This window comes from Thalassophryne amazonica, chromosome 6, assembly GCF_902500255.1.
Source record: "Thalassophryne amazonica chromosome 6, fThaAma1.1, whole genome shotgun sequence".
In the NCBI taxonomy this organism is placed as follows: domain Eukaryota; kingdom Metazoa; phylum Chordata; class Actinopteri; order Batrachoidiformes; family Batrachoididae; genus Thalassophryne; species Thalassophryne amazonica.
The window spans coordinates 32,848,992-32,863,709 of NC_047108.1; the positions used below are offsets into that span (position 1 = coordinate 32,848,992).

A 14,718-nucleotide genomic window follows, 5' to 3' on the forward strand; every position below is an offset into this window, starting at 1 on the left:
ATCATATCGAACCAAATTGTATCATATCGCATTCTGAGGAATTGCATTGCCATCAAATACATATCAAATCGCATCAAATCGGAAACAGGGGTGAATCATATCGCATCGTATCGTCAGTATCATCATATATCGCTATATGTATCGTATTGCTGGTAGTGTATCGAGATGCGTATCAAATCGTTGTCAGTGATGAGAGTCACATGCCTAGTCTGCACATCACAGTGGCTTTGTTTGACCCCACTGTAGCGGTGCATCAGTGGCACTGCCTTTCCTTGTACTCTTTCTGAGCTGGAAGAAAGGATTCAAACACAGGGTGTTTGGAGACAGTCTCACCCGCTTCTTGCACTTTCTCCACTGCCTTGGTGATTTCAGCTTTCAGAGCCTCAGTCTCATCGGCAGACACTGAAGCATTCACTGGAACCACTGTGAACAACACGCACATGACTCTCGTTAAGTCAGGTCTGCTATCTGCAGCAAGAACTTTGGGATTTTCCCCCAAAATCACTCAACTCCACCCTGAATGTGCCATGTGACCTGTCAGCTGTGCTACAGCACTGCCAGCCAATGCCTCTGTTGCCAGGGTAACGATGTCTTCTGTGGTGACGGTTACTATGTTGATCTCACTGTCAGAGGTGGAAGCCTCGCCGCACCCATTAGCCTCTTCTTCTGTGCCGTCTCTCACCATCAGCAGCCGCTTCATCCCTGCCTTGCCTTGGTGGACGGTCTTGACGTGGGAGCGCAAATTGTCGATTCGGTTGAACCCTCGACCACATTTGTCACACAGGAAGGGTTTCTCCCCTGATGGAAGAGGAGTGAGACACACACACACACACACACACACACACACACACACACACACACACACACACACACACACACACACACACACAGAGTTAAGGACAAATACTTTGATATGAGCTGTATTATTTGGAATAGCCGATGAGTTCAAACCCAGTTTTGACCAAAGAATGGTTCACAAAGACTCCCTGTACAAATGAGGCAGAGGAAACAGCACACGGCCAGGAGGAAATCCGGGGCCCCTGTGTGGAGCCAGGCATTGATGGAGAGCCCATCAGTGAGTACCTGGTGGCTGGCCTTGCCATGGAGCCATGCTAGACTCAGCTCAAAAAGGCAATGTGGACTTTCCATCTCCACCCTGTGGGTTCACCACCCGGGGAACCGCTAGGGTCAGGGGCGCTGTCCCATGGGTGACAGTGAAAGCCGAGGGGCAGAGCTATCAACTGATCCCCTTCTGGTGGTGATCCCAAATACCAGACTCATAGTGCTAACTACACAAGAGATGAAATACAGAGTTCGCATAGTCAAGCATTAAAAAAAAAGACAGAACAACAATAGGCAGACATCCCTGAAAAAAACAAACAAACAAACAACAACAGCAGAGGTTTACAATACTATATTATTGGCATCCATATCTTCAACAAACATTAAAAAAGGCTTGGGGGGTTGACTCTGGACAGACCTGGTAAGCCCAAACGGATAGTGCAGGTGAACTGGGAACATCTGGAGAAGCCCACTGTACAACAGATCTTCAACTCAAACCTCCGGTGGAGCTTTTCTGGCAACCCTTTGGAGGTTGGGGGTATTGAACCAGAATGGGCAATGTTCAAAGCTTTCATTGCTGAAGCTGCAGCAGGGAGATGTGGACCGACAGGTACCGTCAGGCCCAAAGGCGGGAGACTCTGTTGTGGGGGAGGCAAAGCAGCGAGTGTGAGAGTATTTCGGAGCAATCATAGCAAAGGACTTTTGGTAGGAAACAAGGCATTTCTGGAGGACCGTGCGCCGCCTCAGGAAAGGAAAACGGACAACCATCCAAGCTGTATACAGTAAAGATGGAACTGTATTGACCTTAAGTGAGCAGGTAATCGGGCGCTCAGACTGGAGCTCCCTCTTTAGTAGAGGCAGAGCTAGAAGCTCATCAATTTCCCTGGTGGAAGTCACTGAGGTAGTCATAAGATCTGCTGAAGGCTCTGGGTGTGGAGGGACTGTCTAGGATGAGACGTCTCTTCACGGCTGAGTGGAGGTCTGGAACTGTACCAATACAGCGACAAACTGGGGTGGTATATCAAAAAAAGTGGACGAGAGAGTGTATGACAACTGCAGGGGCATCACACTACTCCACCTCCCTGGTAAAGTCTACACCAGGGTGCTGCAAAGGAGGGTTCGGCCCATAATTGAACCTCAGCTTGAAGAGGAACAATGCAGGTTTCATTCTGGCCGTGGAGCAATCGACCAGCACTTCACTCTCACAAGGATCCTGGACAGGGCCTGGGAGTATGCCCATCCAATCTACATGTGTTTTATGGATATGGAGAAGGTGTATGATCAGGTACCCCAGGAGATACTGAGGGAGTTCCTATGGTTCTTTGCAGTAAGTCAGACTCGCTTCCGGTGGGGGTTGGCCTCTGCCAGGGCTGCGCCTGGTCATCAATCCTGTTTGTGATATTCATGGGCAGGATATCAAGGTGGAGTCAGAGGAGGGTCTTCGGTTTGGTGAGCTCAGGGTCTCACCACTGCTTTTTGCAGATGATGTGGTCCTGTTGGCATCATCGGCCTGTGACCAGTCCAGCACAGCAGAGTGTGGAGCAGCTGGGATGAGGATCAGCACCTCTAAATCTGAGGCCATGTTTTTCCAGCAGGAAACTGATGGACTGCCTACTCCAGGTAGGGAATGAGGTCTTGCCCCAAGTGAAGGAGTTCAAGTACCTTGGGGTCTTGATCACAAGTGAGGGGACAATGGAGCATGAGACTGGCTGGATGTTGTTTTGTAAATACTTCCAGAGGTGTTATCAGGTTACAAACACAGCATTTTCAGTTTTAGAAGTGTTTATTTCTCACTGGCTTTTATATAATATATGAGAAAGGTGTTATTTCTAGCCAAAAAAAAAAAAAAAAATGAAATGAAGAGAAGTTAGCACCTAGTGATAGCAGGAATCGACATCACCACACTTGCGGGCATCATGCCATAAAATTAGGTACAGAATGTGACATTTTAACGTCTTAAAATACCTCTTAAATAGGTCAAGTTTAGCCATCTTCAAACTTGTCCAAGGTCTGTGTCCCAAGAATGTTCCCTGTGAATTTCAAGACTGTGGCAGTAATAGAACTGGACTGCTGTATACAGACAGAAGGACAGATGCCAGGTCTTTGCATTACCTGATGGCCATCTATTGGCCTCAGGTAAAAATCATGACAAAGGGCAATTTCAGCTTGTAAGAGAGTCAAAAGTTAAAAGCTGCTCCAATTTTGGTAAAAAAAATGATGGAAATTACTGGTTGAACCAATAGGATTAATGGAGCGTGAGATCGATAGACGGATCGGTGCAGCATCTGCAGTGATGTGGTCGCTGTATCGGACCGTCGTGGTGAAGAGAGAGCTGAGTAGGGGGGCAAAGCTCTCGATTTACCGATCGATCTACGTTCCGATCAGCAAATCGGAACGTACGAATCTATCTCATGACCTATGGTTGGGAGGAGCTCGGAGTCGAGCCGCTGCTCCTCCATGTCGAAAGGAGTCAGTTGAAGTGGCTCGGGCATCTTTTCTGGATGCCCCCTGGACGCCTCGCTGGAGAGGTGTTCCGGGCACGTCCCATTGGGAGGAGGGGGAAGACCCAGGACACGCTGGAGGGACTACATCTCTCGGCTGGCTTGGGAACGCCTTGGGGTTCCCCCGGAGGAGCTGGGGGAGGTGTGTGTGGATCGGGAGGTCTGGGGGCTTTGCTTGAGCTGCTGCCCCCGCGACCCGACTCCGGATAAAGCGGAAGAAAATGGATGGATAGTTTTGACTGTGATAAATGCTTGGTCTCCAAAGTAAAGGTTGAACAAGGATGTTTATTGGATTGTAAGACACGTGACATTGGAATGTGACTACTAAGCGTCACAAACTATTCCTTTTTAAAACACTAATTGGAGCAATTTTAACTTTCAACCCCTGTACTACAAACTGAAACTGAGACTAACCTTTGTCACATTTTCACTGTTTTTACCCAATAGCTCCATAATATTTAGCCACAGATAATCCAAACTACCATTTTGAAATCTTTGTGATTAGACAAATAACATGGCATACTTATTAATATACATTTTTGTGGAGCTCATGGTACACTGAGCCTGGATTCTAAGTGATGTTTGGGCAACTTAATTGGTTTTGATAACCTACTTTGCACATGGTCTCGAAGTTGTCTGTGTCTTCTCTTTATTTACCACATTGTTTAGAAGCTCCAATATGAATTTTGTGCTCACCTGTGTGAATGATGATGTGCTTAGACAGATCCCCTACATTGACAAATGCTTTGTTGCACATCTGGCATTTGTGTGGGCGGACGTTGTCATGATGGCGAATGTGATTGGCCAGTTGACTGGATTGAATAAACCTGTTCAGAAAAAAACAGAACATGCATCCCTCATCACTAGGTTTTCAGCCTTTATTCAACACTTTCTGCAGGTTACACATAGTTTACTGCTCTGGATTTCATTGGGCACAAGTAACTGGAACACAAGCTGTTATTTTGCATGTGCACGGCAGCACCTGTCACTGGAGGAATGTACCTAACACCAATTTAAATCTTCACCTGACTCACACTGTAAAGATAAATGTCATCATTTTTACCCGAGGTCAACATATGGCAATCGGGTATTGCGAAGACCTGGCGTCCATCTGGCTGTCTGTCCGTGTACTGCATAAGTCCAGTTCTATTACTACCACAGTCTTGAAATTCACAAGGAACATTCTTGGGACACAGACCTTGGACAAGTTCGAAGATGGCTAACCCTGACATATTTTAAGAGGTATTTTGAGAGGTTAAAAAGTCACATTCTGTACCTAATTTTATGGGACGATCTCGCGGACTTTTGTGTGGTGATGTCACTTCCTGGTGCCGCTAGCTGGTAACTTCGCTTAATTTTTTGGTTAGAAATAATACCTTTCTCATATATTATGTAAAAGCTAGCAAGAAATATACACTTCTAAAACTGAAAATGCTGTGTTTGTAACCTGACAACACCTCTGGAAGGATTTACAAAACATTTAGGGGATGTCAGTGTTGTGACGTGACTTCCTTGTTTCACTAGCTGCTGACTTTGCTTTATTTTTGGCTAGAAATAACACCTTTCTCATATATTATGTAAAAGCTAGCAAGTAAACACATCTAAACCTGAAAATGCTGGTTTTGAAACCTAATAACACCTCTGAACTGATTTACAATACAATATGTGGACGTTAGCGTGTACACTAACTCTCGCTAACTCAAAGCTAACTGCTATGGAGTTAAATTTGTCTCAATTCTTGTAAATGCACAGAGGGTGATCTACAAATATTCCTTGATTTGTGCAACTTCCGTCTTGTCAAAAGCTCAGATATGCGCACATGCAAGGCCTCCTGCACATGCCATTAAAAAGTAAATATTGTTTTTGATTGCTTGATTGATAGAGCGGCTTTGTTGAACATGTACACAATGTATGTAAGACAACAGGATCTTAATAATTAAAAACTGCAAATTATAAAGAACACAATGTTCATACGGCCGAGGGTATTTTAGCATTGCATTATATTTCTACTTATTTGCCACCAAGAACTAAGACAGGGTTCTAGCTAGTGCAAACTTGCATTACAGCCTGTTACGCTATAATTTTGGACCGTTACGATTATTTTGGACTGTTACGCTGGTCTGTAATCAACCGTTTCTGCAGTGCGACTCCAGTTTGAAGCGTGAATCAATGAAGCAATGCTTCGATTCAATGGCTTGTGGCTCTTTGATTCACTGCTCTTCAGAAGCGGTGAGTCCACTTCTTAACTCCTCTCAAAGCCATTAAAATATCATGAGTCACTTTTATGTGCATCAAAGTCACTAACTGGGACTCTTGTGTTGTTGCAGTCAACAAACAAGGATCGTTCTCCGTTCTGTTGGCACAGCTTCAAACGCTGCGCGGCTCTCTGCTGAGACAGAGTCCACTTGGAATTAATAACTTTAAAACGAATTGCCCCTTTAAATAAAATGACACCGCTTATAAACGTTGCCAAACCTACAATCGACTAAAACGTTTTTCCTCCCAAAATGAGACGTCCTGCATTCTTTATAAACCTGATGCACAGGGAGCTGTAAGAGCTCATCTCAGATGTGGAAAGACATTCATGCCAATAATAATGTCTGAAAGGAAATGCTTTTGACAAAAACTAACAGATTTTATTTCTGTTTATGTCCAGAGATCAAGGATCCACCATGTAGAGTTTATTATGTCCAGAGTTTAAGGATCCAGTAACCAATTTCATATCTATTTACTTTAAGACTGAATAAAATGTTCAATTTCAATTTAATCAGCTCATAAAGCGCCAAATTACAACAAAAGCCATCTCAGGGTGCCTCACACAGAACAGTTCAACATAAAAAAAAAAAAAAAAAATTCAAATACCTAATTAAAAACAGAAAAGAATAAAACATAAAATAAAAACTACTCATAAGAAAGAGAATAAAAATAGGTTAAAAATGTCCATGGACTCCGACTGCCTCACTAAGGGCCATGTACTGGATAACCCAGAATGAGATTGCCCACTCAACAAACTTCCCCAGCCTTCTGGACATGATGAAGGGACTTGGGCTGTCGTACCTGGCTTTTTCCCTTTGGGTACCCCTAGAATGGCCAATTTTTAGTTTAAATTGTTAAAAGCTGCCCCCCTTCCACACCATCCCCCCCCTCAGTCGCTTCGCTCCCTCGACATTACCACTACGCAAAAATTTTATCCTAGCTAGAACCCTGTAAGAGTTACAACGCTAATTAAGGTTTTATACGAAACATATGATTACTAAGTAGCTGTAATTTTAAATCACCACCAGTTCAACCAGCTACAACATAAGATACAGTGCATCTGGAAAATATTCACAGTACAAATCTGTTTAGATATGAAGGTTCTAGCTACGGTGGGTGGTGACGGGTGGTACTGACCAGTACTGCAAATTTCCACCCAGCTCTCGTGTTCAAATTGGTTGTCCCGCCCACCACGGATTTTCCCAAAAAAAATGTTGCTTAAAAAAAAATGTACCAATTCAATTGCAAATTTACCAATTTCAAGCTTATAAATTTGTAGTTTTGTTTTATTTTGCAATTTCAACCAAATAATTAAAGAAATAAGAAATGTATTGCTCATTTTCTTCGTATCTCAGTGAAAACAGCAGAGACAACAGTCAGCTGCATTCAGCACTCTGTGAAGCCAAAGAATTCTAAAAGCAGACATTAGCGCAGACAGACACGTACTCTACTCTGACTTAAAGGGGAAAAAATTCCTCCACAAAAGTGGTTCATAATCCAGAGTTGATTCTGTGTTGGCAGATGCTGATAATATACTCAGAAGTTTACGGTTTATTTTACAGTTTAAAGACTCCCTGTTTCCAAAAAGGTCGAAGAAAAACAGACAGTGAGAGCGGGGGGCAGAGGAGAGAGAGTGAGAGGAGAGGCGGCGTGGGGGAGGAGCCTCAGCGAATCAGTGAAAAGTGAAAAAACTGACAATCAAATCAGCCCAGCCTCAGCTCTTGTTCATAAGGCAATTAGAAGTTTTATATTGTTTAAAAATAATAATAAATGCTAGCCCACTGAAACATGATGGAAAAAAACCTGTCATGACAGAAAAACTCTGCCAGCTTCACATTAAGGTACAGTGTGTCATTTTTGATGACGAGAACAAATGCTATATGCCCATCAAATGTTAATGTGTTTTTAACCTTTTCAATGTTATTTATTTTGTTAACTTAGACTTTGAGAGAAACATTTAAAAAAGAACTTTGGTATTACAAATATTCAACATAAATGTCATTTTTTTGTCTATTATTCTTTCTTTCAATCCATCTAAAACCAATGAAAATTCATTAAAATAGGGCTTGCCAATAACGTTTTCGACATATAAATCCCTATAGCTTCAGGGGGCTCTGCACCCTTGACCCCCTCTGGGGCCCCCGGACCCCTGGCCGTGAGTTGCGATCACGTAATTTACCCGGCACTAAAATGGTTCTAGCGAAAACCCTGATGAAGTTCAACACATTTTACAAAAATGCTGGCTTGGATATGAATCTACAATCTCCTGACTAACACTGCTGCCTATGGATCAAGGGAGGTATGGAAACAGAAACCTTCAATTTATGAAAGCAAGTGCACTAACCACTTGGCTACCATGCTGACCTGCAGCCAAGTATGCAGTACTTACATATTCTACACCTGCCTGGTGTCTTTCCAGTTACACAGCTTCATGGTGCAGTGACACAAAGGTTTTTTTGTTCAAAGAAGATGTCCGTTACAAGTAGTTTTGTCAGAAGGCACATGAGAAAGGCAAGCCTAGACTTGATCTGCTTTCTTGTATAAAAATCATTTTCCATTTCATTCAACCAATGAAGTGTGAGTGGCGGTGCAACAGAAAAACAAAACAAACAAACAAAAAAACAAACCCAAAACACTTGCAGTATGCTCAATTTCACCAATAACTTGTCTCCAGGAAACTGGCTATTAAAGTATTGACTTGTTTCAATGATAATCCTTATATTTACTTTGTCCAATTGTGTATGACCTTTGAAAACAGAGGGGTACTGTGTAAAATGGCTGTAATTCCTCAGCAGTAAATGATTTATTTTTGTTGAACACAAAATTAAAACTGAAAATCAACATTTCAATTAACGCTAGTTTTGTGATCTATAAAGACATAAATTACAAAAACTGTCACTGTGCAACTACTCATGTACCTGACTGTAATCACAACTGACGAATAAAGACAAAGTAAGCACGACTGTCACAACAGCAGTGTACTCTGTGACAAATAAAAGCACTGGATGTCTTTTATAAAGGAGATGTATACAGGAACGCCTCAGTGTTCACTGACATAAAGTCGCTGTTTTAGTGTGTTGCAGATTTCCTGATATGAAATAAACATGCTTCCAAACCACAGACTACTTTCCCCTATTGACTCACCTTTTTCCACAGCGTTCACACACGTAAGGTTTCTCTCCAGTGTGTTGGCGCACGTGAGCGATGAGTGAACTGGCCTGGGTGAAGGCTTTGCCACACATGTCACAGACACATGGCTTCTCTCCTGCAAAACATGAATTACTGTTTCACTGTGGCGGGATGATCAGAAATGCAGGTGCAGCATTTTGCTTTCACATATTCAGTCTGAAATTACCTGTATGGATGCGCTCATGTCGCTGCAGAGCTCCAGGATCGCTGAACGCTCTCTGACAGTGCACGCAAACGTAAGGTTTCTCCCCACTGTGAACACGTAGGTGTCTCTTCAGGTTTCCTTCAAATGAATGAAATCAATCACAGAAATCTCAAATGCCTTAGAGCAAAACAAAGCAACAGTTCCCTTTATGACATATCATCTGACAACAGCGAGAGAGAACGCAGTCAAAAAGGTTAATTTAATAAACATAAAATTAACTTTTACACTGTGATCAAAGCATCACTGCTTGTATATTGCAAAACATCTACACAGCAGAAACAATTACACTTTCTTAAAAAGAGGCACTTAAATTGGCTAATGTGCAGCCAGATTAATAAAAATGTACTTTGCAAATAATTAGCACAGATATGCAAACAGTAGTATGCAAAACTAATGAACAAATACTGTTTATAAATGTACATGTATAAAATGTGTAGCTATACTTCACTAAATAAAAAAAAACAAACAACTTTTTAAGGTGATAACGCTACATAATTTATTTTCAGTAGTCGTCTGCAATTTATAAGAAAATTGTGTTTATAGTGATGTTTGAATTACTGAAAAAAAAAAAACGATTTACACCAAATTTACATTATGCTACATTTACGAGGTCTGTCAATAAAGTAATGTACCTTTTTATTTTTTTCAAAAACTATATGGATTTGAATCACGTGCGATTACATCAGACAAGCTTGAACCCTCGTGGGCATGCAAGAGTTTTTTCACGCCTGTCGGTTACGTCATTCGCCTGTGGGCTGGCTTTGAGTGAGGAGTGGTCCACCCCTCCCATCGCAATCTCTTTGTCTGAGAACTTCCTGAAAGACTGGCGCTTTGCTTGATCAATTTTTTTTCAAAAACTGTGAGGCACATCGAAGTGGACACCATTCGAGAAATTCAACTGGTTTTCGGTGAAAATTTTAACGGCTGATGAGAGATTATGGCGTGATGCTGTCGCTTTAAGGACTGCCCACGGAGCGGGACATTGCGACGCGCTCTGAGCCGCCGCCGTCTGCCTGTTTCGAGCTGAAAACTTCCAAATTTAAGCCTCTGTTGACCCAGGACATCGTGAGAGAACAGAGAACTTTCAGGAGAGGTCAGGATCAGCAGTTTATCCGGACATTCCACTGTTAAAGGAGATTTTGTAATGAAACGGGACACAGCCGGCGCAGCACGGCGGCACAGGAAAAACACCTCCGTGTTGATAACCATTTGTAAAAACCAGGCGGCTTTTGATGGCTTTCAGTTGAGTGAGTATCTGAGAAATTGTTTAACAGCTGGACATGTTCCAACTTGTCCTTAAGGCTTACAACGCGCGTGCATGTCCGTTAGCGCCGCTGCGCTGTGCGCGCCGCTGCGTCCGTGTGCGCCGCTGCGTCCGTGTGCAGCGGGCTTGTAGCTCGCATGGAAAACAGTGCGGTTTAGTGTTTTTGTTCGTGTGTTTGTGTCTGTTTTTGACCTGCAGTGTGCTGACCACCTACAGCCGACAGGATCTTTTACGCATCGGATTACGGAGCGAACAGTGCGTATCCGAGGATTTTATTAACACATACAATATACCGCCGAAGATAGCCCAGACATCAGGCTCCCTGTGGATACTCATCCTCGCGGGCAGGAGGAGGAGGCGGTGTAAGGAGAGGAAGCAAAAGCGAGGATGCCGGGCCGGGGTCTTCGTCCAGCTGTGGAAGCGACCACACAAACCACCGCTGCCCAGCGTTTTCCTCTCTAACGCCAGATCCCTCGCCAACAAGATGGACGAGCAGAAGCTTCAGCTGAACGCAAATAGATTCGTTCGGGACTGCTGCATTTTGCTGATCACGGAGACCTGGCTCCACCCATCCATCCCGGACTCGGCCATTGAGCTGGCAGGCTGCACAACACATCGACATGACAGGAACCGCGACTCCGGTAAGAGAAGGGGAGGAGGGCTGTGCATCTATGTTAATAACAGTTGGTGCACAAATGTTACAACTATTGACAGACACTGCTCTGCTGACCTGGAGTTCATCACGGTTAGATGCAGGCCTGTTTACGTTCCCCGTGAATTTACCGTTGTCTTGGTAACTGCTGTGTATATTCCACCGGATGCTAATACTAGCATGGCTCTTAGCCATTTGGTTAATGCTTTCATCTGGCAACAGAACAACTACCCAGAAGCAGTGCATGTGATCACAGGGGATTTTAACCATGCTGAATTGAAAGTAGTGCTCCCAAAATTCCACCAACACATTAAATATGCTACCAGGGGAACTAAGACTCTGGATAAAGCCTACTCCAACATTAAGCATGGTTATAGGGCCACCCAGCTGCCCCACCTGGGCTCCTCCGACCACATGTCTCTGCTCCTGATTCCGGCATATACACCACTGAGGAAGTGGTCACCCCCTCAAACCCGGACTGTGACAACTTGGCCCAACAGTGCTTCTCTGCAGCTGCAGGACTGTTTTGAAAGCACGGACTGGGACGTTTTCTGCAACCGGGACCTGGAGGTGTTCACCTCGGCGGTACTTGGCTACATCCAACACTGTGTCAACACTGTCACGGTGGACAAGCACATCCGGGTGTTTCCTAACCAAACCCTGGATGAACAAGGATGTCAAGGAACTGCTGAGGGACAGAAACAGTGCCTTCAGGGCTGGGGACGGGGGGCGTTACAGCTGTGCTGGTGCTGCGCTGAGGAGGGGCATTAGAGAGGCCAAGGCGGATTACAGGCGGAGGATCGAGGACGACTTCAGCAGCAACAACAGCCGACAGGTGTGGCAAGGAGTCCAGCACCTCACCAACTTCAAGTCCAGTAACACCATTACAACCTCTGGGGACGCCTCACTGGCAGAGGAGCTTAACCACTTCTTCGCCCGCTTCGAGGTTGAACCAGTAGCGGGGCCCATACTGCAGTCTGCATCCCTCGACGACCAGACCTTCGCGGTGCAGACACAGGAAGTGAGGAGAGTCCTGAGGGCAGTGAACCCCCGAAAAGCTGCTGGTCCTGATGGTGTGACTGGAAGGGTGCTGAGGGACTGTGTAGACCAACTGGCGGGGATCTTCACTATCATTTTTAATCAGTCCCTGTCCCAGTGCTCCATCCCACCCTGTTTGAAGTCCTCCACCAATGTTCCTTTGCCTAAACAGAACAACATCACCAGCCTGAATGACTACCGACCAGTAGCACTCACCCCCATCATTATGAAGTGCTTCGAGAAACTTGTACGGAGTCATATTATTTTACGTCTGCCCTTCACACTCGACCCCCACCAGTTTGCCTATAGAGCCAACCGGTCCACAGAGGATGCCATTGCCACCGCTCTGCACATAACGCTGACCCATGTGGAGCAGCGGGGTAGCTATGATAGGCTGCTCTTCCTGGACTTTAGCTCGGCCTTTGGGATTATGGACTTCCTGACGGACCGCTCCCAGAGGGTGAGAGTAGGCCACCACCTGTCCTCATCACTGAGGACCAGCACCAGCTGTGTGCTGAGCCCCCTGCTCTACACCCTCTACACCCATGACTGCATCCCCACCCACCCGAGCAACACCATCATTAAGTTTGCGAATGACACCACGGTGGTGGGGCTCATCTCAGAAGGAGATGAGACTGCCTATAGGGTGGAGGTGGAGCGTCTCTCTGTAATCTGATGTACGGATAATAATCTTACCCTGAACACCTCCAAGTCAAAGGAGCTTATCGTTGACTTTAGAAAGTGTAAACCAGACATTCAGCCCGTCACCATCAATGGGGATAGGGTGGAGATGGTGCAAGACTTCAGGTTCCTGGGCACCTACATCAGCGAGGATCTGACGTGGACTATTAACTCCACAGCAATCCTGAAGAAGGCGCAGCAGAGACTCTACTTCCTGAGGATTCTCAGGAAGAATAATTTGAGATCTGAGCTTCTGCTGTCCTTCTATCGCTGCTCTGTGGAGTCTGTGCTGAACTGCGGCATCTCGCTGTGGTTCTCCAGCTGCACTGCAGTAGAGAGGAAGCAGCTTCAGCGGGTCATTAACACTGCCCAGAGACTGACTGGCTGCACTCTCCCATCTCTGGAGGAGATTCACCATACCCGCTGTCTCAGGAGAGCCCGCGACTCCTCACACCCAGGTCACTATCTATTTGAACTCTTACCTTCTGGGAGGCGTTTTAGAACAATAAGGAGTAAAACAAACAGATTGAAAAACAGCTTCTTTCCAGGAGCTGATGTTGCCCTGAACGCCTGAACCCTACTGTAATAGTCTTTTATAACTTCACTTTTTTATGTCCTTTTATAACTTTTATATGCATTATTTGTTGCACTGTTTTTTCTCAGAGCTGCTTTTGAATTTCGTTGAGCCCTTGAGGAACAATGACAAATAAAGAATTCTGATTCTGATTGTAAATAGTGTATTTACTGTATATACAGGTAAACCTTGTTAACTCACATTTGCGCAAGTTGTGTTTCGGCTTTACTCGTGGTCGATTTGTGGATCCCAAAAATTTAGACTACTGTATAAAAGTCCATTTTGATTTGACCATTTTTGGGAGGGATCGTCGATTCTGGACAATTCAAAGTTTTTGGATGCGATTGTTTAGATCCTTATTGCGGGTTCAGATTGGGCAGGAAACTACACACACACCCACCACGTGGCGAGCGAGTGTGTAGTGGGCACTTACACAGTCCAATTCACTGGGATTTTAATCTACACCTTTGTGCTGTCTACTCAATTATCCCAATATTATGAAAAATGATTCATATATGATTGATTAGTTGCAACATTTCTATCACTGCATGTTCATGATCAGCTTTTTGTCTTGTTGGAATGGCCACATCAGATGGTCACTGCCCTAAGTCTGGTCTGCTTGAAGTTTCTTTCTGTAAAATCAGAAAACATTGAGAAAGTTTTTCCTTCGGACCCCTTCACACATAACACGATTTAAGCCAACTAGTGCACAAAGGAGGAATTGCATGCCATTCGTGAAAAATCGTAGCTGCCTCCAACGCCTCGTATATGTGTTGATACAGCTATTCGCGCACAGGAGCGGCTGAAAAACAGAGTGTGCCCGGTGAGAGCCCATTCGATCCCTCTTGCGGCAGGTGTCAGCCAAATTCCAGGTGACACACAAACATCCAACACAGCTCACTTGACACGTAGAAAATGTGTGGCCATTCACACTATTAGTACGACAACAGTCAGGAGATGATCACTTTCGAGCTGGATGTGAAATATGTCTAACTGCCCCACAAGTGTGGCATTGCAAAAAGCAATCCACGTGGTGCATGTGTCCCCCCCTACCCTAAACACGTGACGTATGTGTGTTTTGCGCCCCCCGCTCCCCCCTACACATGTGGCATGGGGGGACTTGCATAAAATGCTTATATGTATGTACAGACATGAGCACGTGTGAGGCCGGACAGCCATGTCAGAGCGCACACAGCAGAGCGAGCTGCCTCCCAGCTGACCACAGCACACTGACAGCTGGATGATGGCTCACTGCACACGACATGTAACACTACAAACATGGAGACCACAGCCAGG

At 44.8% G+C, this 14,718-nt stretch overlaps 1 protein-coding gene across 3 annotated transcripts in view; it reads right to left on the minus strand.

Moving 5' to 3' along the window:
- zbtb17 (zinc finger and BTB domain containing 17) overlaps positions 1-14,718 on the minus strand; it is a 51,417-nt gene that overhangs the window by 2,102 nt on the left and 34,597 nt on the right. For all 3 annotated transcript variants that reach the window (XM_034171949.1, XM_034171948.1, XM_034171951.1), the window contains 5 exons: positions 9,175-9,291; positions 8,964-9,084; positions 4,260-4,390; positions 535-798; positions 334-423 (listed from right to left, as the gene is read on the minus strand). In XM_034171949.1, coding sequence (XP_034027840.1) covers positions 334-423; positions 535-798; positions 4,260-4,390; positions 8,964-9,084; positions 9,175-9,291 — 723 coding nt within the window. The remainder of the gene's footprint in view (positions 1-333; positions 424-534; positions 799-4,259; positions 4,391-8,963; positions 9,085-9,174; positions 9,292-14,718) is intronic.